This window comes from Acanthisitta chloris, unplaced genomic scaffold, assembly GCF_000695815.1.
Source record: "Acanthisitta chloris isolate BGI_N310 unplaced genomic scaffold, ASM69581v1 scaffold23793, whole genome shotgun sequence".
Classification (NCBI taxonomy): domain Eukaryota; kingdom Metazoa; phylum Chordata; class Aves; order Passeriformes; family Acanthisittidae; genus Acanthisitta; species Acanthisitta chloris.
Genome location: NW_008665780.1, coordinates 61,486 through 87,537, shown reverse-complemented (window position 1 = coordinate 87,537; position 26,052 = coordinate 61,486). Strand labels below are relative to the sequence as shown.

The following is a 26,052-nucleotide window of genomic DNA, read 5'->3' as shown; positions in this document are numbered from 1 at the left end:
GAACCAGATCCGGTCTTCCACATTTTATTAAATATCATTCAGAGAAGTGAATGATTAATCTGGGATTAACTGTATCCTTTCAATATTCCTACTAACAACAAATAATCTTCCTATTTTTCCATCAATAAAACAACATACATTTCTGTATTATTTTTCATTTTTTTAATTAACAGGTATTAGTCAACTATGAAGACCATCCAAAGCACTAATACATTTTCACTTCCTATACATTTTTTACCTCACAGTCTTGCCAAGTCACTGATTCCCTATACAAAGATGCTTTAAAACAATTGACATCCTGGACTTATAACTGAAATTCAGCTATTTCATACCTAAGCTTTATCATTATCCATATGGCTCCCATACTTTAGTGCACATTACAAACTGCCCCATTATTCTAACCTTTACTTCTCCAATACAGAGAAGGATTTTATCATAGAAAACAAATTGTCAAAATGCTATGAATACATTGTTTAAGAACATAAATAGGGTTCCTACACTGATCATAAATAATCTTGGTCCCAGTGAACACTGCTAGTTTAGCTTCAGCAGAGTCAGGCCTTAAACATCATACATGACAAAAATAACCTTTGAAGACAGAAGGCTTTGTTCATGTACTCTTCACATTATGATTTCTTAGATTTTATTTAATTCAGACTTCTCCTAGGGGCTTTGCACTTAGATTAGTTGCATCAAAATCCCCTTTTTTTTTCTGCAAATGGCAGGGTCAAAGCTTTCTAGGTACAGATGTACACAAATAATATCAAGCTTTTAAGTTTTTTATTGCAGTAGTGGTCTTCTGGTACCCAACTGCAATAATTTTAACTGGGAGTTTCAGACTTCAGACTCCTTTTATTGAGCAGAATGAAGATCTGCGATGGTGATCAAAGGGCGTTATGAGGAAATAAGCTGTCGTCTGGACAGAAGTATATTAAAGCTGACAATGGCAAAGCTGATCTTCCCTAAGACAAGCTGAGTTCAGGTTACTTCACATTCATTATTAATTTTTCCCCAGAAAGCTGGGATGAGGGTTTCTACCTTCTTTTGGATGAGATGTCAACATTTGCAGAATGTTTTCAGAAGGTCAGCATACTAGATCCCGCAGGTATAAACGTCAGACTTCAGTGGAGACGTATACCATTTCCCACATCAAAAGCCTGGCATCTGACAGCTGACCAGAAATAATCCATAGGGGATCTTCTTTTTGCTATTAAGGACAGAGGCACACCTTTTGGCAATGATTTGTTTCTTTTCAGAATATAAATGATCCAGGGGAATCCTTTAGTCTGACCTACATTAGATTTTGCTTGTTATCACCCTCACAGCAGCACTGCCTGTGGGGAAAACCTGGTTCTCTTCCTCTTTTTGTTCTTACAGCGAGATTCACCTATAGGTCCACCAAAAAGATCTGAACAACACTAGTTTTCAGGGACTGTTGCCATATGCCACATCATCTTAGACTAGGGAAAGCATTAAAATAGTGGGCTCAGTTGAAATATATTAAAGTCTTAAGTACTTAAATCCTAAACATAAGGGCAAAAATGGAAAGAGAAATAGAAAAGAAAAAAGAAGACATTTATTTGTTCTAAGCTCTTGATCAACTGGCATTTCATAGTCATTCCTTATTAAATAAACCCCCTACATTTTCCATGTCTGAAAGGGAGGGAATTATACCTTTTTTGTACATTCTACTATACAGCTTATGTACAGAAGGGACAGATCAATGGAAAATAATGAGTTCATTTGTTCACTTGATACATGCCAAACTTGTCCTAAAGAAATAAGAAAATATAGGATTGCTTTACTACCCGGTCTAGAATATCTACTGTTTAAAGTTCCAAGTAACTATAACTCTGCTTTGCAGAGTTTAAGTTTGATTGTGAAGCCATGCAAATAATGCAATGAACAAATAACTTCAATTGTGAATAGAGGCAAGTTTCAAGACTGAACAAAGTATGTTTCACCATACTAGCAGAGTTCAAATCTTACGTAGGCATAGGTGTTCAATCTGAAATTTTAGCTACAGGGTTAAAGAATATAGTTTTAAATTCAGTACTTAAAAGCTACTCAGTGATTTGGTCTTTTTTTTACTCTCTTGGGCTACCCTTAAATTCCAGTTGAGTTTCTTAAGTATGTAAGAAAGCCTCCTGTCTTTCTGTGTACTTGCAGGGGACAGATACATGGTTAGAGCACTGAAATTTTCAGTATTATTAATCAAAATGGTTCTTCTGAAAAGAGGGAAGAACCAGGATGCTGAAAAGTTGCATAAAGCACAGGCATCCTCAGATAATTCACTGCTTCTGTGGCAAGCTGCTCTGGGAGCAGGCATAAAGGAGACTAAGAAGCTGTTGGGGCAAAAGTTGGTTACAGAGGTTCAAGGCAGAGAAAGACCCTAGGATAAACTTAAATTTCTACTATCTGCATATATGTATAGCCAACACTATAGAGAATAAAAACTAGGTTCACCAGGTTTTGAAAGAAGGAATTGTTTTGTCTCTTTATCACAAAGAATCATGTGAGAACAAAAGTGTATTTCAAGTATGAGAGGGAATTATTCTCATGAACATGTAGTTGTAGCTTAAGTCATTGTAGTTTAACTCAGAAAAAAAAAGTTACTGAAACAAGCATTATTCAAAACCAACTGCAGTCTCTTTACTTCCTTATCCAGCCTAGCTCTTGTGTGGTGCAATGCATTCCTAGTCCTATGTGACTAGATACATATATTTATGTGACTCAAGTTTAATTTTCACATTGGGAACAAAAGCACATATATGTAACAGCATATATCCCCCAAATGCTATTGTAGAATTTATATCAGTATGCATATTATCTAACAAAAACATGTCAGTGGGGTCCTATGCTTTGTGAGGAATGTACGAACTGATGGGTTTGCAGTATAAAGACTCAGTACTTTACCAGTTAAAAATTCTTTCTTTTTCAGACAATTGAGGGAAGGTGAAATATTTTCAAAACCTGAGGCTATGAGATATACATATGCCATCTTGATTAAACATATGGAATGCATACTCAAAGAAAAGCCAACTGGAGTCCTAGTTGAGTAATCAAAACACCCAAGCTGAGAGGGGTTAACATGCAAGGATCAGCTCTGAACTTTGAAGTTTTCTGGTCTTCATTCTTCCTAATTAAGACAAGATTTAATAACCAAACCACTGTACAAACTATGTACTTAAACTCTAGGTTTGTTTTTAATTTTGTTGGGAATTCTTAGTAGAGTCCAAAAAATCAGTAACCCCTGGGAAATTCACCCAGTAAGGTGGATTGTTTTATTTTTTTCCCTAGGTACAAGGACTGAATGCCCATTTTTCATCTTTACTTCTCTGCCATTGCCTCTTACATACACTGAGTAACACTCAAACAAAAGAAGACAACTAAAGATGCATGATTAGTATCTTTGAAATACTAGAGGACCTCCCGCAAACAACTTTTGGAAAGATATGTAGTAAGTGGAGAAATATGTTCTCCAAATAAAAACATTTAATTGCTTGAATGTCTTAATTTTAGAGCAGAGAGCAGGACTGCATTTGTTGTAGAAACATTAGTTCCTGATAAATCTATTTAGATTCTGCTGTTCTTTGTTTATTAATGGATAGTCCCTTGTTCTCCCCCCAGCCCCACTCAGAATAAGGTGAAAAAGGGCACGATTCAACTCTGTATCAGATGCTATCCACAGCACATTCTTCTCTTTCTCCTTGTATGGTCATTTTATATCATCATATACATAACAAAACTTCATGTTACTAATTGATTCACAGAGAAAAATTCAGTTTGATAAATGCCAAATAAAAATTTCTCCAGATGTTTAGCATGTTTCTTACACAAAAATGATAAATTTAATCAGTTGATTGAGTTCAAGTGAGTTATTTATTTATACCACTTATTAGTATGCAGTGAGAAAGGTTTAGATGCAGTTCAAAAGCAGCTGAATGGAATGATTGGTGAAATACATGTGAAAAAGTCGGACAGAAATCTAGTAATCTTCACGGTATCATTTTACTATTCAGTAGGAAACCACCTGTAATGTAAAACTTTAAGCTGCTTTGAACCATATTTTGTTGATATGCAGACTATTTCAGAAGCTGAAAATTAAGATCTATACAAATGTATAGATCAGCTATGCATAAACAAGACAGTCATACATGGACCTGTCTAACATCCGTGACCACATGGCACCAATAACTAAACTTCCTTATTAGTTTTCAACATTTAAATTTATTGGAAATTCTTTACTTTTTGAACTTACCTTATTCATGTGGATCTGCTGCTGGTACTGTTTTTGCTTCTCCAAAAATTGCTGATGTTGCTGCTGGATGACCAGCTGGGCCAAAGTACTCTGAGGAAGAGGAGCTGACTGAGTTCGATTCAGTGGCCTGTGACGAGGCAGCTTGTGGGCACCTCTTATGCCAGGTGAGACTCTCTCCTTTGCTGCTAAAGGAGACTGTGGATGAAGAGGAACCGCTCCTGCAAAACAGGAACATTTCACTCCCCTGTGAAAAAAACAACTTAATAGTTCTAATAGGAGAGAAAGCATTCAGTGAGAAGAGGGGTGTATACAGCAGAACTCTGCATCAGCACTGATGCAGTGGAACATGTACCACATGCCTAGCCATGCTGGGAAGTTCAGCTGCTGCAAAAGAATGTGATGAAGTAATCATTTTCTCTTTTCTGTAATCACTGGATTCTTTCAGGCTAACAGACTGGAACAGAATCACTAAAAGGGAAAACAAAGATACTGTCCTTTTTTATACCTATCCTTCCACTTTTCCCAATGGTCAAGCTGTATAGTATATTACCACATTTAGTTTAAACTGAATACAAATGTCACTAAAAACATCTTAAATTACTATTATTGAAGCCTTGGTCATTACCAGTCACAAGAAGTTTTTGCTGTCTCATTTGTTCTTTCAGTAACAGATGCTGCAAGAGAGCTTGGTGGCTGCTATTTGGCTTTCCCTCCAAAGCAATGTGAGGATGAGTGGAGGATGGAGGAATGTTTCCTCCATACTGTCCAGCCAAGGCCACTCCTTGTCTGAGCGACGGGGTCTCCCCCTTCTGCTTTTCTTTGAATGACGATGAAGCCTGTCAAAGAACAAGAGCATTGGTAACTGCTTTTCAGAGACCTGGCCACTTACACCTCTGCTTGATTAGGTGGTCTTATGCCATACTTTATGATTTCAGACAGAAGAAAATGTTAACATCCCTGTCTTACACTTTGACAGTGAGATGAAATGTGGGGAAGAACATGCCAGTTAAATCTAACACTGTGAGAAACTGAGTAATGAAACCACTTGAAAAAAATCAGTAATTAAAGCCAAAGCATAAGGAACTACTAGTTAGAACATTATTAATGAAAGGACAAGACCTATCCTTAAAATTCCTAAAGAGCTTCCCACAGCCTCCTGCACAGGAAACTAGGGGATCAGAGGAAATACTTTCCATTGAATTTGGAATAGGCAAGGCTTGGTTTTTCACATAACTTTCCATCACACAGCAAGCCAATCAGCAAAACAAAATAATTACCTGTAGTAGTGGGAAGCTATTACTTTTCCTGGAGCACTCCCTGACTCCCTGAAGGACAGCACAAATGTAAGTTTTACCCTTTGCAAAGTAAATTTGTACAGTTAAACTCTCATCTACAGAATCATCAAGAGCTGTTGTATGTGTGTGGCATTTTAAAGTGCCCTTATAAATTGCATAGTTATTGATTTAAAGCTTTTGAAAGTTTTGGCCCTTCAGCATTGCAAACGTACTTTATATTTCTTTGTTCTTTGTCTGCTTAAAAAAAATAAATCTTAAAACAGCAGTTAAAGCAGAATAACAATTTTTACAGTAAGAATAATAACCTGACAGAAATATGCATGTTAAGGCTTGCAGATAACCACTTATGGTATGCCATGCTAAAAACAGTATATCTGATAATCTGAATTCCATTAATTCTAAACCAAGGTTTTCACCAATATTTTTTTGGTGTATGCTTACTTCACACTCTGCTATCACCCTTCCCTGAAAAACAAACACCAAAGTAAACTTTACATTCAATTTGCAACTGCTTATTCTAGTAACAGAAATAAACATTACTTGCATAAATCAATCCCTTTGTTTTTACTAATGCCAAAAGTAATATTTGGTGCTAGTTGGCCACATCAAAAGGTTGTAAGATTTGAGTGAGCAAATGAAACATATTTTCATTTCCATTTTAATATTATGAAATTACTTTGAAGCTAGTTACAGTTTTTGAGAAATAGCTAAGAAATTTTTGATGATATCCTCTGAAAAAGCACTGCTTCTCATGATCAGTTCAAATTTTCCATCCCTTAAAACCAATAATTTGCTTCTAAATATCTCATGAAAGACTTCTAGAGAACTGATTTAAAGCTTACACAATTTTCTTTGCAAAGTTCTACTGAAATGTTGGATTGCAGCAATATATTACTGCTAAGAACAGTAAATGTACTGAAAAAGCCATAACATGCAACTTTGACTTGAAACTACATTTAGCACTGGAATTAAGTAGCATTTATTACAAACCACAGCAGATTGTATAGGTTTTTTTCTCCACGGAAACCTGTGCTTACACCTCTATATTTTTCATAGAAGTCACAATTCCCATTCAAAGAAATTTAAATTGCTAAAATTTCTTCAGAATACACTGTTGCATTGAACCACTATATAACTTCCATTAGTATTTTTACTTTTTCCTGGGATTTTTTGCTGGAAAGCAGGAAAGTTTTGACCAGTAGCAAAATTTTCAGATATTTTACTGAGCCTCAGATTTTACCTCCAGGTTACTGTAATTTGGTTTAGATCTAAAGATCCTTATCCATCAGCATGGATTTCTATATATACCATATCTGTGTTTTTATGCATTTTGCATATTAATCTAAGATTTAGCTCTAAATAAAGGTGATTGCTGCAGGCTAAAAAAAGGGCACATGAATATAACTTGTCATTAAAATATTAAGCATAGTTCACTTAGGTGTGATACCACACCCTTCAAATAACAAACCTACCTGAAAGAATACTAGATTCTTCCCCTATTATGCTCCAGCCCAGGTTAGGTTGCTACTGGAATCTCATAAAAACTTACAGGTGCTGTAGTTTAGCTTGTAGAGATCATCATAAATTTGAACTTTTATATTGAATAATCTCCTCATATACTTCTTGCCACATCTGAAATCTGTTATGTGACATTAATGCAATGCATGTGGCCCATACTTAGCTAAGCTACAAACTGGCGCTTGTTTATTTCCAATTAAGAATGATTATTGCTTTCAAGTTGTCCCCTCAAATAACCACATGTAGCCCAATGCATAGAAAGGTCTGGTTCCCACTCTAAATTGCTTATGTTCCAAAATGCTGAAAACAAAGAGAATAATGAGAAAGTAGGTTTTCTGGAAGAAAAAGTATACAGGAAGGCTTGAGACTGGTCACTTACACTGATTTGAGGCTGTACTGCTGGAAGTCCCAATGTAATGTTTGGCAGAGAAGGGGATGTGTACAGACTCAACAAGTTCACTGATTCATCCTGTATCAAAAGGCGTTGCTGGGAAACCAGATGCTGGAATAAAGGGGAAAAACAACATAAGTAAATTTCCAAGCTTTTTATCTTGGTTATTTTATCCTTGTATCCTGCTACATTGAAAGCCAGGTATGTATCATTCATTGGTTTGCATACCAGTGGAGTTCCAGATAAGGAAAACTACTGTCCCTGGAAAAAAGCTGTGGATAGTTCTTAAGGAAACAGCTGATATATGTCTGGGATTACTCCTTAGTTAGTAAATCAAATTTCCATGCAAAACTGAAATTGTGAGGACTCTAGACCATCTCATCAACTTCTCATTATTTCAACATCAGCTCTTCTCATCAACTCACTTTCCCTATCAGAAACTCAGGGGGAATTTAGCCAATGAATTAAGAAGTATATCTAGCTGAATCTAAGGTGTCACAAATATGGATGCATTAGACATTTACCATGGTTATTATAATTTTGATTGTAAGGTATGGAATATGGTTTCTAACTAGTCCATGTTTTCTTACACAGATTATGTTATGGGGATATTTCAGGCACATTATTTACTTCCACTGACATGGAAATTACGGGTAGAAAGTAAGGCAGATTGACACATCTGTCACCATTTAAAATAATGTACTCTTTCTATATATGCATACATACAAAAACAACGTCTTATCATTTCCTGATAATGGACTACCCCTCACAGCTTTCCCAATTCCATCCAAGTTAAAATCTTTAACACTTCTTTAGAAGCCTTGTGATGTAATTTTCAAGGACATGGAACTGCTGCCATATTTTTAATTACTGTCCAATACAACCAGACATTCTACAAAGATCACCCTCTGCATTCTAGATTATTTGGGAATAAATTTTAAAAGTTAGATTACCACAACAGGAATCTCTTTGAAGCCTTTCCCTTTCTACTTGAACAGTGATGTTTTTCAACATGTGGTCTAGTATAGTTGCTTGAAATATATTTTCTGTTTAACTCTTGCTTCCCTCCCAGAACTTTAACACAATAAGAGCTACAAAGGTCTTATTAGACTTAGGAACTCTGGCATGATATGGTCCCCAAGGGAACAACATCCTTGAAAAAGAATACCCTGTGTAACAGTATGACACAGTGACTGCTTTCTTCCCAAACAAAAAGCATATGGGACTCCAATAATAGACCACCTCCAAGAGGGATACTGCACACTCGGGCTTTGACTAAAGTAAATATAATAACTTGTCAAGCATGTTGTGGGGAGCTGTAGATTTTCCTCCAGACAAACCTGGAATATCAATTAACTCTGTAGAATACTTTGTGCTAAAATACAATGCAACTTCAGACCATCAATGAAAAGTAGTTAAGCACAAAAACACAGGATGTTATTCCAAAACATAACCTTCCTCATACAGTTTGTTTGGAGATACGACCTGTCACTGAGACAGTAACAGTAGAAGTCTATCTCTGTAATTTTCTTTTGGTACCTAGGGAATGTCAACAGATAGCACAGGAAACAAAGAAGCTTCAATTGTATATTACATTAATTCCTGGCTAACAGTGTCTTCCCTTGATAACATCCACCTTTGACCATGAATAAATCCAAGCATGTCAAGACTATGGAGATATTATGGAGAGAGAGTCTACAAAGATTTAACTGAAAAAGGACTGCAGCAGCAATAATGTGCCTCATAGGATATAATAAAATTTGTAGCAACTGCAGCATCTATACAAAGCCACTTCAAAGATACATGCTTAATTTTCGGTTTTCAGTATGCCATTATTACCTTCTAAGATTTGAATTAATAAATGCAACAGTGACAAGGTGTATAGGAGTAAAATACACTCCTAGACTAAGATCAGGCATGATTGTTTCATCAGGCAGAATCAATCACATTATGAATCAGAGGAGTTTAATGTTGAAGTTTATTCGTACAAGCATTTCCATCTAATTTGTAATACTGCTAATAATGTCATTTTAATTTTGGTGATTTTAAAAAATAGTTTCAGGTAATATTAGCCTAAGCATCAGTTAACCTTCATCTCCCAAAATAAATGGACTAGTCCACCTGCATAGATTAGGGTCCTGTGTATCACTAAATCCCAGAATGGTTAAGGTTGGAAGGAGGTCATCTAGTCCAACCACTCTGCTCAAGCAGGATGCCCCAGAAGCAGAACTGCATGACTCCAGCTGCAGCTTCTCTTTTTACATGGTCGACAATGGTGGCACAAGCCGGAGTTGACAGCAGTGCCGTGTGGCAGCATAATGGCTAAACCATGTCCTAGTGCTACATGCAGACATGATGGTTTGGATTGGCACCTAAATTACCCCAAAGAGCAACCTGCCCTACTTGCTCTTCTATGTATTTACTCATTGAGTCCATAGATCCTAATGCTCAAAATAGCCTGTCAACAGAGTATCCTCTTTCTTAAGAGTACAGGAACTAAATGTAACAGTGCACGATGATCAGCAACTAACCACAATTAGTTACTGCACTTTGGTTGTGCTACCAGGACCTGCTGAGAAGCAGGATCACCTGTGCATGAAATATACACATTTATAGATTACGAGGGGAAGACAAAATGATTTGGTTTTAATACTGTTCAGTTGTGGAGCTACAGTAAGGTTGTCACAGCTTCAAATATTCACAATTATTTACACTTGTATTAAGGACTTTGGGGTGAGGGGTTTTTTTGTCATTAGTCTCTCTTCACATATTCTTGATGCAAACCTCATCAACTCATCAGAAACCTACATGTTTTTTCACTTGCCACTTGGAAAGAGCACCTCAAGGAGTATTAGAATATTAGAAGCATAGTGCTGTGGGCTTGCACAAAACATGTAATGTAATTTGTGTCTCCTGTATAATCAAGAGATATTCTAAGAAATGCTGCTCTCCAAAACACGAATGAAAGAAAGAAACTGATCTGAAACCTGCTTTCACCAATTGGAACTTTCCATTGCCATCAGTAGATTTTGACCAGGCCATGAATGCCTAAAATCAATCATTTCATATGACTAAAGCAGGTTGTCCCTCTGAACTCGGGGGACATGCTGTGCAGGGGCTCAATCCTGCTTGCTTTTCTGAGGCAAGTAAGGTTTAGCCTCAGCACAGCAGGTGATCTGAAAGTGTACAGCATGCTACAAGAGACAGATCGCTACTGCAGTGAACCTTGATGATACTGGAGACAACTGGGTCTAATAAAAACAGGGTTTTATTTATAAGGTGCAATTAAAATCCTCAATTCAGCTTTCAAGTTTCATATAATGAGACCAGTGTTTTAACAAATGATACTGAAAGTACCATTAAGGGAACTGTGATAGTAAAAGACTATCTGCAAAACTGCAGAATTTGTAGTGCACCTTTGTTCATTCCAAAAATTGTAAACGTCTACCCACCAGACTGCCTGCTCCGGAGGGTAAACCACTTAAAAGTCTCCCTGTTCCAACGGATGTGGTAAAAATACTTTCAAAATCTGTTTCATTACTGATAATGCTCTAATTCTGCCTATGCACTAGAGTGTAATCATTTATGGTATTGACTCATGTTTTACTGGTAAATGGCTCTGACATAGCAACCTGTTTTCCCCTAGCAAAGTGTTTTATTTGCTGCCATGAAAACCGTGGCTATCCACCCACTCAGATATGAGCACAACACTTACCGCAAATGTCACAACAACAATTATGAAACAACAGCAATGTGAGTCATACAGGATTACAGCAAAACAAGTGACATTTTGGATGCTTTTGGAACACTTATCCTATTATTAGAAACTTCTGTACTTTGTGTATCTGATGAAAAATTGATTAGATATATAGCATTTGAAAGCTGGCAGCTAATGCTAAACTAGGAAAGAGAGATGTAGGAGTTTGGCTGCTGTTAAACGACCAAAGAAAATCCCAGTGAAATAAAAATACACTGAAGCTGAGATTTACGGAAAAATGTTTGAGCCCACAGGACCACAGTACTAAGAGTCAAGTAACCAGAGAGGTAGAGAAATCCCCAAGTGGATCCAGAAATGGAAGTCTGTAGTTTCAGCTTCTTTAGCACACTTTCAGCGAGTGAAGTGACCGATGCCAACATGCAGAGTTCAACCTCTAAAGGAACTTTCTAGGTTCATTTGAGCATCTGTGATTGTATTTTGGGCTATAACTTCTGATGTCTGGCACAGTAATGACAAAAGATATGCAATGCAGTATTCTACTAATAAAAAGAATATAGCTCTGCTGTATGTTGCCACAACCTTTCCAAATCTCTCCAGAGACTGCTGGCCTGACCAGATTGCCTGTATTTCTGATGGTGCTTCAATACTATGGGCAAATGTCCAGAAACTTTAACATGTAAAGTAACAAGCACTGTGTATCAGTCTGGGACATTATTCCCTTGGCATTTTGTAGCATCCTCAAGTCAATCAAAGATCCAACTGGACAGGATTTCCTGTTTAATACAGCACTAACATCCACATATTACCAACTTCTATCTAAAACATTCCCAACAGTAAAATATACCATTTAATTCCACTGAACTACGATCTGATCTAATCCTAATGATGGATCTTACTCTGCATCATTTAAATTTCCTTGCAATCACATATGGGGGGCTATGAGGCAAGACCACATGTTAGCCATCAATGCAATTTTTTTTTCTCTTTGGTTACGGGCCAGAGAAAGGCTACTAATCAGTGTGCAGAGGTCACCCACCTGCCCCCTGGATCATAGTTCACACACACAATTAATTCATTATGGGGAAAAGTCACTGCTGGAGGTTGAACTGCCCATTCCAAGTTTTTTTTGAGGTGAATGTCCTGCCACTGACCTGAAGAAATATCTCCATTAACTAAAACTCTGTTAAACCACATTTTCTTACACCATTTTTCTAGCATACACAGTATAAACCAATAATTTTAACAGAATACTTTTCCACCAAAGCAGGAACTGCTCTAAGTATAGGCACTGGATGCAGAATACTGTGGAATTTTATTGTCTCTTAGTCACATTAATTTATTGTCCTCTTACAACATTGACATGGAAGCATGACATAGGCATGTCATTTATGCTAAATGAGGTTTATCACAACTGATTTACCATCTGCATTCGTGTTGTTATAGGCACATATGTATGAAACAGAGTAAGTAAGATTCCTTCTGTGTACAATCTCGCTTTACAAAACACGTATCCAAGACTTCTAGCATGTCATTTATAGTGGTAAGTGCTTCTCTGATAAGGAAACTGAGGTACAGTAAAATAAAAGGCAGATGGGACAAAGGATTTAGTCACCTAACTCCAATACTGTAATTAAACAAATCTACTTCAACACTCATCTGAAACTGGAACCACCTGAACTCATATGTGTTAGGACCACCCATGCCTAAATCACTCTTGTGCACCTGAGAGTCCTTTATCAGCATTCAGCACTGTGCACCTTTTCAGGTTATCCCATAAGGTAATGAATGCTCTGTAACACAGATGCTTCCAAGTTCCTTTCACAGCTCCCTCCCACAATTCCAGTAGCATTACTGCTGCTTCTGCTTAGACTTTTGTTACCAAAGAGTCCCCTGAAAATGCATCTCATATATAACCTACTTTGATGTCAGCCAGCAGTGTCCTGGTATCCCTGATAATTACATCTTCTGCAATTACTCTGCTTGTGAGTATGATCAAATTAAAGTTTCCATCCTCTCCAATCTAGAAAATCCGAGCAATTATCTCCACAATAATGAGTCTTACCTCGGCTTGAATGTTAGATGGCAAAACTGAGGTTTCATTTTCTGTTGTACTGCTGGCCGGACCATTGCTTGGGGAACTGGGACCTGACCCAGGGGAGCTGCTACTGACTGAGGATTCTGAAAAACAGATTGAGCATACATGAATTTCACACTAGGAAGGTATGTATTACCTTGATTAATGGTACACTCTTTATGGCATAGGGCTTTTTGCTGTTGAAAAGTATCTACTGGTTATGCTATTCATTAAAGATTTTTTATTCATCCTCCGTCTCTTTTGTTTTCCTTTTACAGTGCTAACAAGAGAAGATACTCTTGTTCTTTCCCCTTCTGATCTGTATGCTTCACATAATAAGAATTTATTATTTTTCCCACTAAGCTGGTATGATATTCAGTATCAGGCAGAGAGACACAGGCACAGAGATTGTAGTGAGTAGAAGGAAAAAACCTCTTTTCTTTTTAATTGCAAAGATTCTTGCCTCTGTAAGAGATCAAAATTACATATATAGCAGTCCTGCAAAGGTCGTGGTAACGTTGTCAATTCATGAGGCCTACTGCCATTCCTTTCTGTTCAGGAAGGGGATGAACCCATTGTGGACTAATCATTCCATACACAAGTACTCACAGCAAAAGATACACCACTTTCACTACACCTTTGGCATAAATAAGAAGGAATATTTACAATATGCAAAAGTATTAAAATAGCATTTGAAAGGCTGCATCTTATCTTGATTTAAAATGTCCCTAGTTCTGTCTAAGATAAAGGGGAAGAGGATGATCTGGTTGTGTGTTGTTGTACTGAGTTATTCTAATCCTACACTGATATAAATTACATTTATGTAATGGAAACAGTTAAGAAGGTTAAAGATGGAAGAGTGCAGCATTAGTGGAAGTAAGCCTATTTCATGGGATAGCTTTCAAATTAAACCACTCAGGAAGTTAAAAGAATATCTAAATGTGGCAGTAAAGACTCTATAGCTACTTCTTTGCTTCTTCACTCTTTCTGCCTTAGTTCACATGCAAAAATATGTTCTCGCTTTGAGTGACATTGCAGGAGATTTCCCAGCTGTTATTTGGATCTCTTATTGATTTACTGAAGTGAATCTATACACAGCCACAATAATTTGTTATATAAAGTTCTTGCACTGTATGTTCACTAGGTTTCATTGAAGTGCAGAAACACAAACTTAATATTTTTTCAAAAAATTACAACAGCACTTTTTGTATAAATAGGCATTCAAATAAAGGACTGGTTTTAGTTAATGCAATAAAAAGAAAGGGGGAAAGACTTCAGACAAAAATGTTTGATCAGGGTTATGAAAGGTCCAAAATGTCAGACAGTCAATATAAATAATTACAACAGCAATCTTTAAAGCTCCAAATTATTGTCAGAGCTAGGAAGAGAAGACATGTATTGTCATGTTTCTGCTCTTTCAATGGAATCAGATGAAAACTCCTGTGATAAATATTACACTTTATACCTTACTTGTGCATCTGCAAAATATAAAGAAATCAGCTAAAACTAAGGAAGTGGAGATTTAGAATCTCATAGGGGCTTCAGGAAACAGATTAAATTAGCTGTAAAAAATTATAATCTGGAAATAATTTATAGGAAAATTACTTTGTTTAGTTACTTTCATACTTACATTCACATCCATGTCCCAGTTTTACACGACATACTGTGAAAAGTTGTCACGAGAATTGCACATATAGGGATACTGATGTGAACTTGTGCATGTTGTGTTTTATTTCCACCTTGGCGTGACATAATTGTGATATACCAAGTGAATTCTGATACAGGTGTAAGAGACTAGTAACAGCTGGTTGCACAAAGATATGGCCTGATCACCTGAACAAGCCACGGAGCTTCATCAGGATGAGGCCAAAGAGTTTAACGGTTGTTTTATTCAGCAAACACTTTCAATTCCCAAGCACCACCACTATTCTGCAAGTTGCTGCAGCTGACACAGAATTTCATCATTCTTAATTACCTGTCACCTCAAAAAGACGTTTCTTGAATGAACTGACATTTCCATCCTTCCTCCTGAGTAGAGGGCTGCTTCTTCTTTCTGTCACCTTTTGTTTTAACCTTGAACGTACCTTCAAATTAGGCTCTGAAGCTGGAAATGAAGAGAATAAAATAAGTGATTACAAATTACTGCTTTGAGTCAGACACCACCAAGCCTGTAGGACCTCATCTGATCCCAGGATGTCTTGGAGGCAGAAATTTTATTGCACATCCTCCCCAGCTATGCTGCTGCTCTTTATATAACTTTGTTTTAGATTGAAGGCTAGGAAAGAGAGAAAGAAGGTGAAGAGCTTCAGATCCCAGTATTTTTTCTCATTCCATTTCAACTTTGAAGTTACACCTTAATTATTGTTAATACCACAAGTATTAATTATAGATGAATGCAAATTTTAGTTTACCTGATTTTTATCTATCTTGTAGGTGAAAACTTGAACAAAAACACAGCTTGAAACTTGGAACATTGTAAGTGGATTATAAGACTATACAAATAGAGAGAAGTCTCCACTGGTGCCTTTTGATTTCTCTTAGAAATATAAATTATGACAAGCCTTGCTGGCAGAACATTTCTTGGTCAGCAATTTTAGGCCCAGAACTTCAGTGTTTTCTGAGTAACACACCAAACAACTAGATTTATGACAGTGTCCTAAGAACATTACAGAGGAAAATATATGCGCTGAAAATGAAGAACTAGGATTGATTCCCAGAAAACCTAGGATTATATTTAATGCACCTTGGGCAAGTTCCACCTTTGTTTCCTGAATGGACACAGTCTTTCACATATGAAGGCCAGCTCTGCTATGCTTTCTATTTCGTAACATTTTTAGCAGGACAAAATGTTTCATGTACTTGTCTATCTGCTCTTCTAAGTAAACCCTCTATCAAACAGCCTGCTAAGAGCTAGTGAAAGATAACTGTGGAATAGAATTTGTTTGCATTTTCCTTTCTGGAACTACTGTCCCACTTGTTGTCTCAGGGGTGGAGATGTCAGAAATGCTTACACAAGAGCAAAAGGGCTGCATCTCACTGGAGTGCCGCAGTGGCCTGCAGTACCTGCAGTTGCACGTCAGCCTTTGTCACATACTACATTGCACTTGGCAAGCACTTTCCTCTGAGGAGCTTATGCCTTGAGTACATTTCAGACCAAGATACACAGGCTAGCACAATATTGTAAACCTTGAATAATAAAAATAGTAACCACTGTTAAGATCAATGGTTCTAACAACGGAGTATAGATGACTTGTTTGCTATCTAAGATACCACTTGTGATGAAACTGAAAATACAAGATACGATAATGGGCTACAATTACACTACACACTTTCACCACAGATCTCACCAGGTGTGACAACATTTAAAAGAAAAGGTGCTCACTCCTTTTGCACTTATGGATACTTTTATTTATACTGTTCTGTACTCTTAAAAATTAGGAGAATATGCCTGTACCTGTGACAGACTAATGTGATACAAATCCTCTGCAACACTCACTGGAGAAATTCTCCACTTCTATGTGAATGTTTCATACTCAGTCACAGTGATTGCCTTTCTATTTTTACCACATTCCCATCATATTCTCCATCTGAATCAATCATACAAGCACAGAAAACAGACTTTGAAGTCAATGTCTGAATTTATGAGCCATCTGAGAAGAGGTATGGAAGACAACAATAATTTTTAAATGGAAATAATCAATTTTAAAATTAAAAGGCCAAGAAAAGAGTGGTTTTAAAATTATAAAATAAAGCTCACAATAAAAAACAAAGCTAATGTTTGAAGAGTGTTTGCTTCAAAATTTGGCTTTCTTGAATGCTCCCCAGGAGACACTGCCAACTCCTAGCATGGTACTGATGAGGACTCAATGGCTGGCAATAAGAATTCAGGTATCAGTGCACCAAGTACGTAAATCTAACCAATTTGAGGATATCTGCTCCAATGGACAAAATGCAGAAATGAATACTGGTTTCTTGATTCCCAGCTGAGGCTGAGGCAGTGACTTTTGTGAGACTGTAGAGGTTGCTGTACCATCCTGTTCCACCAAAGCTATGGCAGAATTATTATTGATAGTAAGAGGTATGGATCACAACAGCAATCCTTTGTGCTTCAGTATGCTCCTACATGAGGGCAGTAATAACACATCTATAATTGTCATCTCCCTTCTGATAGTTAAAAAGGCAAAATAAAGTATCTGAAGTTTCAAGTATGGAGCTGTGAATTACCATTACTAGTGTATCTACACATGCATACACACTGACTGCCCCAAAGCACACACATGAGATTATTTAGAAACTATTCTAATCCATTAATCCCCGAAATGTGGACAGGTGAACAAAAAGTGAAAATAAATTTTGCAAACTTTTTTTTTAAAATTAAATTTTTCCCTTAGCATTTGCAAGACACTTGGAAAGTCTTAGAGGCAAATGGTCAAGAATTATTATAATTAATCCCCCTTATGTTTCAAATTAATATTTGGCTCAATACTTTACCTAGTGGGTCTTAGCAGTGGTTTATAGAGGGATAATATTCAAAATAACTGTTTTGCATTAGCCACCTCTGTAAGTATTTCTACTGCACATTACTTGCTCCTTTGCTCAGCTTAATTAGTCCACCACCAAAGCTGTCTATGTTCATCACCCAAAGGAATTCTCCATGTGGAAAAGAAATGTCACATGGGGAGTCAGTGCCAAATAACTTTTGAGGCTAAAGATTTTCTCCCCAGCTTGCTGCAGAGTAGCTTCCTCATGCAGATATAAGCCCCTTAGAATTAACCTTTTTTTGCTGCATTAATAACACAAAATTATTGAAAAGATCGTCAGGTAGTACCATTATTTTATACAGTGATTCATAAACAAAGACACTGACACAGCAAGATAATTAATGCACATGGCTAACTTTCTGTACACCAAGCATCCCACTGGGGTCCAGAACTCAAAACTAGATTAATTCTACCCACCATGTAGTAGGTACATTTCCTCACCTTCCTGAGGAAATGGGGCCTCTCTAAAGCACTGGAGGTGCTGAATGGGGTGGGTTTTGCTGGGTTAGATGCCTCCAACTATAATGGGCTGAATCATCTGACCAAGGAGCCTGAATGCCAGAGACAAGAGAAAAAGAGGCCCTGGCCAGGAGTGTGGCAGATGAGGAAAACGGGATGGCAAATATTCATGGCAGCAGTCTGGTAGGTTGGACTATTAATCTAGAATCCTGCTAAGAACCAGTATACATCTGATATTGGTTTAATTGGTCACTATTAGGCTAACTTCTTTGCTCCACAAATCTTTGCACTTCTACTACATTTAACACTTTGGAACAAGTAATAATCAGTTGCCACTTGGAGAAAGGCAAAATATATTATTCGAGAGTGTTTTGTTGCACAGAAAACAGAAAGACACAGCTATTTTCTCTGAAGGTCATCAAAGTCCATGTCATTGATCTCAGTGGGAATCAGCTGATACACATTTGAGCAATTCACTTGAGAGGATTCCAGTAAAGACTAGTCTGAAAATGACTTTGTTTATGTAACTGTAGCATAATTTGGAATAATGAGACATTGCAGTAATATGGCTTGTTCAGTCTCATTGCTATTACCTGGCTTATTCTCTCTTTAATGCCAGTAATAATAGGCTGGTACTACTCTTTAAATGACTGTAAGTGGGAAACGGGTATGAAAGATACAGAAAGTAGTACTTCGGACAACAATAGAAGACATCACAGGCAACCCAAGGATTGGTTGCCTAACTCCTTGGCATGACTGGTAATTATCTCTACAGAATTCAGAAATTCTGTTGTCTCTGAAGAAGTGTCTTAATTATTTTTCTCATATTTTATGTCCGCTTTATAGAGGAAGAAAGAAGTAAGTAAACTGTACGGTTAAAAATGGAAAATATACAGGCTTCTATGTAGGTGCACATTCATTTCATCACAACAGCCATCACTGGATCAGGTGAAAGAAAGCTAGTTTCTCCTGAGAAACATTATAGTCGGATACAAGCAAAAGAGATAGGAAAATGATTCAGTGAAGACATTATGTTCTAAACTCCACTTTGCTTAATATTGGCTATTTGCAGATACTAGCATTAAAGAATATAGCCTGGGGCCAGATTGCTCCCAAATGAGCTGAGTTTTTTTTGACAGGGCTTTGCTTCACTGTTTCTTTTTATTAAACACACAGACATATTTAAGAAGAAGGGATAAAAATCCTTTTTACGCATGGGGAGAAGACATATATATGAAGGGAATGTAAAAGACAATAATGCAATACTTTCTGATGGTTCCTGGAACACAGTACTACTTTTGTATCAGAAGAGCATGTGCCAACTTCAAATCAGCATTTAATGAACCCAGACAGGAAATGGGGGATGGGAGAGGGTGCATAGAGAGCAGGTCCTCATCTTGAGGCTAAACCCTTACATAGGAAACCTGAAGAACAGAAAGTGAGCTTTTGTCCCGACTTTGAAAGGCTCTAAAGTGAAAGCATTTCCTTTTCCTCACTGGCAGGCTGGCTTAGAAAAGCTGTGGGGCAGTTGACGTAAATGATGCTAAATTTGGCTACTAAGATTCCAACACCAGCATAAGCAGCAGCAGCAAAATTCACGTATTACTTGAGAAAGATAAATCATTTGCTGTTGCCCAGGCACCAACCATTGCCACTAAGATAATTTTTAAAACAATAACTTGGACTCCTCTAACATAATTAAGTCAATAGAAACAATTAAGAAACAAAGACTTCATGATCTTGAAGTAAATCTTCACTGGTATTCTCTATTTCTTTAGGTATAATTTTTTTAAGCTGTGAAGGGCCATACACGATAGTGATTTGAATATATTCTATGCTGTACTCCATGCAGGAGGGACTTTTTTTTTTCTGGCTTATATCTAGTAAGTATCAATACATGAACACCAAGTAAAGGAATCTTTCTTTATTCACACCACATAGGTTGCTATTTTTAGACTATTGTACCAGAGACCCATGCACAGATATGGATTATGTGCTTTACAACACAAGATGATGACAGTCCATGCCTGAGATAACTTAAAGTCTAAGTTACAGCATAAAAGGATGATGTATGGCTATAGGCTGTCAGAAGTACAAGAGAAAACATCAAGAGGGTAGTGGTTAGCATGATGGTGGAACTGCCAGCATACCAGTGGCTTATTCTTTGACAAGTTTCTTTCTAGCACTGTGGAAATTCAAACTTTTCAAGAAGATACTGCACGTGGATAATGAGATAACTTGGAGATCTCTGCTGTGATTTCTCTTGAAGCACGAGGAGATGAATAGGAAAAAAAATACTGTGATGAAATCCTCATTTTTTTTTGGGTTCATTGCACAATTCAACAGCTTCCTCATCCATGCTGTGGGCTCCCAGTCACCCTGTAATGCACATAACTAACAAAGCAGCCTGCCTGCTTATGCCATGCCAGGACCTGGAGGAGAAGGAAAAAGTCTAATCCCACCTTAACACTGCACCAAACAATCAAAACAGGCATATCTAAGGTTCCTAAGAGGCTGGTCTGAGAGTAATGGGTTAAGGAGGAACTTCCCAGTTTCACCCTCAGTTGATACAGGCAGAATGAAATGCAAAAGATAGCCCTAAGCATCACAAGGAAGGATAAATGAAAAGAAAATCTGGGCTTCCTCACCAAAGCTATGAATGCAACCAAAGCCTGGCAGAAAGCTGGAGAGGCAGGGCCACAGGTCAGGGACCAAACTGCTTCCAGCTTCCTCAGATGCTTTCTGGAGAGTTATGAATAAGCCTGTCCCTCTTAGAGATCTGTAGGTCTCACAGCCTTTACTGCACATGGTTCTCACACACATAAATATTCTCTGCTCTGAATGGAGTTTCTGACTGCTGATCTGGCTTCCTGTAGGCAGCCACAGGCTGTTTCAGCCACCTCCACATAGCTGAATATGTAAGGCATAGGCAAGATGAGCAGTGCCTTTTTGTTTTCATACATGGCTGACTGACGTGTTGCAGAGGGCCACGTCCCAACACAAGACAATACAGGACAATGAACATGTGAACATCCTCCCCAGTGGATGACAGACTAGCAGACACTAGCAAGTAGTACAATTCTGAGGGTTCAAGGATTTCTAAATTCTGGTGATTTAAAATGCTATTTCTGAAAGAGTTTTAAATTAGATTCACGTGACCGAAAGCTGTTCACCCATGCCCTCTAAAGCTCTTCCAAGAACTACACAGACCTGACCGCTGGGTGGTCTCAACAAGGCAGGAGAACCAGATACAGCAGGACAGGATGAAGATGCTTTGTTTTTCTGGCTTGCATCACCTAATGTGTTTTCAGGATATATTGAAACTGTTTCCTGTACAACCACTCACTTTATAGGGAGTGCTGGTCGTATGTGAAACCCTTTAGTCCTTTGCTTTATTTTACTTTTGTAAAAGGTAGAATGCTTTATTTATTCAGACTAAGGTAAATATCCATTCCCTAAATAAAAAAACAGGTTTAGTGAAACACATGGTAAAAGAACTAATTAGATTAGAGAGGATCTTGCAGCCCTTCTGCTCTCTTCAGGCTGAGGAAGCCCATTTAACAAGATTAGCAAATTTTCATTGATTTTCTAAAGAAGGCTGTGATGATTTGGGCTGAAGCAGAGTTAACTTTCTTCACAGTGGCTAGTATGGGGCTATGTTTAGCATTTGTGCTGAACACAGGGTTGATAATATGGAGATGTTTTTGTTATTGCTGAGCAGAGCTTACACAGAGCCAAGGACTTTTCTGCTTTCCATACTGCCACGCTGGCAAGGAAGTCAGGAGAGCCTAAAGAAGGCTGTGATGATTTGGGCTGAAGCAGAGTTAACTTTCTTCACAGTGGCTAGTATGGGGCTATGTTTAGCATTTGTGCTGAACACAGGGTTGATAATATGGAGATGTTTTTGTTATTGCTGAGCAGAGCTTACACAGAGCCAAGGACTTTTCTGCTTTCCATACTGCCACGCTGGCAAGGAAGTCAGGAGAGCGTGGGAAGCTGGGAGGAGACACAGCTGGGACAGGTGACCCAAACTGAGGGATATTCCCCATACCATATGACAACATGCTCAGTATAGAAAGTGGGAGGAAGAAGGAGGAGAGGGGACATCTGGAGTGATGGTTTTTGTCTTCCAAAGGAACCGTTCCGTGTGATGGGCCCTGCTCTCCTGGAGATGGCTGAACACCTCCTGTCCGTGGGAAGCAGTGAATTAATTTCTTGGTTTGCTTTGCTTGTGTGCACAGCTTTAGCTTTCTCCATTAAACTCAACCCGTGAGTTTCTCTAGCTTTTACCCTTCTGATTCTCTCCCCCATTCCACTGGTGGGGGAGTATGTGAGCGGCTGCATGGGGCTTGATTGTTAGCTGGGGTTAAACCACGTCAAAGGTTCAAAAATTAAATATTTCCTGGAGCTGTTTAAAGTATCTAACTGTCCCTTGTTATTCACTGCAGTCTGTATAACATATGAAATATTTGTTTCATTATCCATGCAAACAAGTGTTATCCTTCTAGGCATGATTTATTGAGTTAGACGTAGGAATTATACTGCTTGGATTTAGCCAGAATTGGAGATCTTTATATTTTTCATGAAAATCTGACCAGTGTGATGTATTTCTCGCTGATACATGTTTTTCCTGTATTCTATGAAGCAAAAGAACAGGTCTCTCGATAGAATTTGAACCACTGCAATTGGGGTAGCAACATAGCCAGCCTCTGGTCCTTTCACATCAGTGCAGATATGCACATTTGGTTTGCCATTCTGGGGATCTTGCCCCTCATTGTAGCCCTCACCAAAAAAAGTCATTGTGAAAGAGGCTTCATCTATCTGTTTCTGGGTTGGTCCTTTCTTTGTGAAGCGTCCAGCAGAGAAAAATTCTGGGTATTTTCTCAGAAGTTTTCTTCCAAAGTTAAAGTTCACCAGAAGAAGAAATAACATACCAGCAAACATCAGCTTGATAACAGAGCCAAGACCACCTATGTTCACATAAGCACCATACTGTGCTGGGTCCTGCACTTTGGCCATAACAATCCCATGCAGCGCTCCAGGCTGGGGACAGAGTGGCTGGAGAGCAGCCAGGCAGAAAGGGACCTGGGAGTTTGGATAGACAGAAAGCTGAACATGAGCCAGCAGTGTGCTCAGGTGGCCAAGAAGGCCAATGGCATCTTGGCCTGGATCAGGAACAGTGTGGTCAGCAGGACTAGGGAGGTGATTCTGCCCCTGGACTCGGCACTGGTGAGGCCACACCTTGGATACTTGAATTCTGGGCCCCTCAGTTCAGGAAGGATATTGAGGTGCTGGAGCAGGTCCAGAGAAGAGCAATGAGGCTGGTGAAGAGACTCGAGCACAAGTGCTATGAGAAGAGGCTGAGGGAGCTGGGGGTGTTCAGCCTGGAGAAGAGGAGGCTCAGGGGAGACCTTATCACCCTCTACAACTACCTGACAGGAGGTTGTAGTCAGGCGGGGGTTGGTCTCTTCTGCCAGGCAACCAGCAGGAGGACAAGAGGGCACAGACTCAAGCTCTGACAGGGAAGGTTTAGGTCGGATATTAAAAAATAAATAATAAAAGAACAAGGATATTTAAAAATTAAATCTCATCTTCCCTTCACATCTTCAAATTCTATAATTTTGTTACACTTTTATAGCTAACTTGCACCTGAGTTCTCAGGAGGTGTAGAGGAGAAAGAAGAAGGTGAAAGAGGACCTTGAACAGAGGGCATCCCTAATTTGAATGGCAATAACCAAATTAAGATATGCATGACTAGCAGTCCTTCTGGGTAGGTCTTCACTAGTTATTCTCACCCGTACTTCTGATCATCTACACCAGTTGGTTCCAGCTGGGAATATAATACCATACTTAGTGGAAATATAGCAAATCTCACTCTTCAGCCTCAATCCTCCTCCAACATCCACTGAATCCCTCAAAAAGTACTCTCTTCAGTGAAGGACTGCCAGAGATTATTCCCTAGTTCCCAAAGTTGAGGATTTTGCCAGGGTTACAATTTGACCTCTAGATGCATGATTTATTTTTTAAAGAACAATCATGTTTGTGACTATTCCTCAAGTCCCATACAAAAAGGTATTAATTAATAGGGTGATTAAATCCCACAGATTTTAATCTAGGAAAATATCCAGCAGTAACAACTCATTGATGGCAGGCAAAAAGTACAGTCAATACTTCATCAACCTTCAGAAATTCATGATGAAGCACTTCATCATGAATAAACTTCTCCCCCAGTTTAACAGGGCACCAGTGTCATCCGTAGATGAGAGCTGGGCAGGTAGACTGTTGAAGCATACGCTGGAGTTGTCCAAAGGCAACAGAGAGTACAGGATGCCAAGAAAACAAACTCAACCAAAACACAGTATATCTTGCTTTCCTAGCAGATGAGAATTATAGTCCAAATTTATCTCAAAAGTAGGAAGGCACTTCAGTTCCACTGAAGACAAATTTAGATAAAATTGTCTCCAAAGTTACTTAGACATTCAAAACATGTTTGTCTAACTTCTGCAGGCAAGGCTGACCTTGTGAAAGAGTCCCTCCATGTTAAGTGAAGCGAGGAGAAAAACCCCACCTGTTTAAAGTCTTAATTGGACATCAATACTGCACCTTCACCACTATACTGAATTAAAATAAGTTTACTTTTAGATAGGTTCTTTATGCTCTGGGATATAATTCCAGTCCCCTACAACTTAATTAGCTAAATATACAATGTAACTCTCCATCTGGTAGAGTAATTTAACAGGAATAATTGTGCACCACCATAACTCAATGAGACACTGAGGAAAACCATTGAAATGCTATTTCCTTTCCTTTGGAAGAGAATTATGTACAATTTCAGCATGCTTTGCATTTCTAACAGTTAAAGCCAACAGGGAGGTATCACTCTCATTTATATTACTTTCCCATGAGAAAATCAAAAGCAAAGTACAAAGCTTACGCCGTTGCTCATGAATGGTTCTGTAATACTTACTTGGCTTTAGCCAGAGCATGTTATTTGGCAGCTAAAACCCTTAATTAGAGTTGTGGGTTTGAATAGATTTTTCAGTGAAACTATGTTTTGCAGAATTTTGGAGAAGTGCAATCTCTACTAACCAATGTCTTCTATTTTGGATGATCTGATACCATGTGATTTCCACTTTTCACTTCTCTGCCTGTTTCTCTCTTTTTGCCATCTTTTAGATGTTCTTGTTTATTTTTCTAAAAGTTTTCCACTGTGCCTGCTCTAGATACAGTGGGAAAAAGTCCTAGTCCTACTGAAATCAAACAGGACACTTTCTACTGACTTCAAAGAGTCTCAGATTTTATATGCAGTATTTTGTAACTTATTTATCCAGAGGGAACAGGCTTTGAAATGCCCATTAAAACCATTCCACTTCATTTTCAATGGACATTATACTCTTAAAATGCTTTAGATTTTAGGACTGCTCCCTGTTACTTATTGAACTTTTCTTTAGGTTCAAAAGTCAAAAACATGTCTAGTATCTGATTACCTGGTTATCAAAAAATTATGCAAGTTACTTCTTAATGCTAATTTATAAAACATTTCTGAAAACATACACAGTTTGTGGAAGACACATGAAGCAGAACTTTGTAATTCAATTTTGGCTATGCACTGGGCAACAAAAGAACTAAGACAGTATTTTGACCGACATTGTGTAATTAGGCTACCCATGAAAAAGGTTCAGTATCTAGCACAACAGAGTAATTACTGGCAAGACAGAATGTGATCAATATACAAGTAGTGGGTTTTTTGTTGAAACAGAAATACGGTGAATCTCAAAACTGACTAAGAATCATT

The 26,052-nt window shown here is 38.1% G+C and overlaps 1 protein-coding gene across 6 annotated transcripts in view; it reads right to left on the bottom strand.

Moving 5' to 3' along the window:
- The window catches only part of HDAC9 (histone deacetylase 9), a 182,694-nt gene that overhangs the window by 95,434 nt on the left and 61,208 nt on the right, over positions 1-26,052 (bottom strand). For 3 of the 6 annotated variants that reach the window (XM_009071884.1, XM_009071883.1, XM_009071887.1), the window contains 5 exons: positions 15,233-15,361; positions 13,246-13,361; positions 7,454-7,576; positions 4,887-5,097; positions 4,262-4,479 (listed from right to left, as the gene is read on the bottom strand). In XM_009071884.1, coding sequence (XP_009070132.1) covers positions 4,262-4,479; positions 4,887-5,097; positions 7,454-7,576; positions 13,246-13,361; positions 15,233-15,361 — 797 coding nt within the window. The remainder of the gene's footprint in view (positions 1-4,261; positions 4,480-4,886; positions 5,098-7,453; positions 7,577-13,245; positions 13,362-15,232; positions 15,362-26,052) is intronic. The other 3 variants (XM_009071888.1, XM_009071889.1, XM_009071886.1) reach the window with 1 other exon arrangement.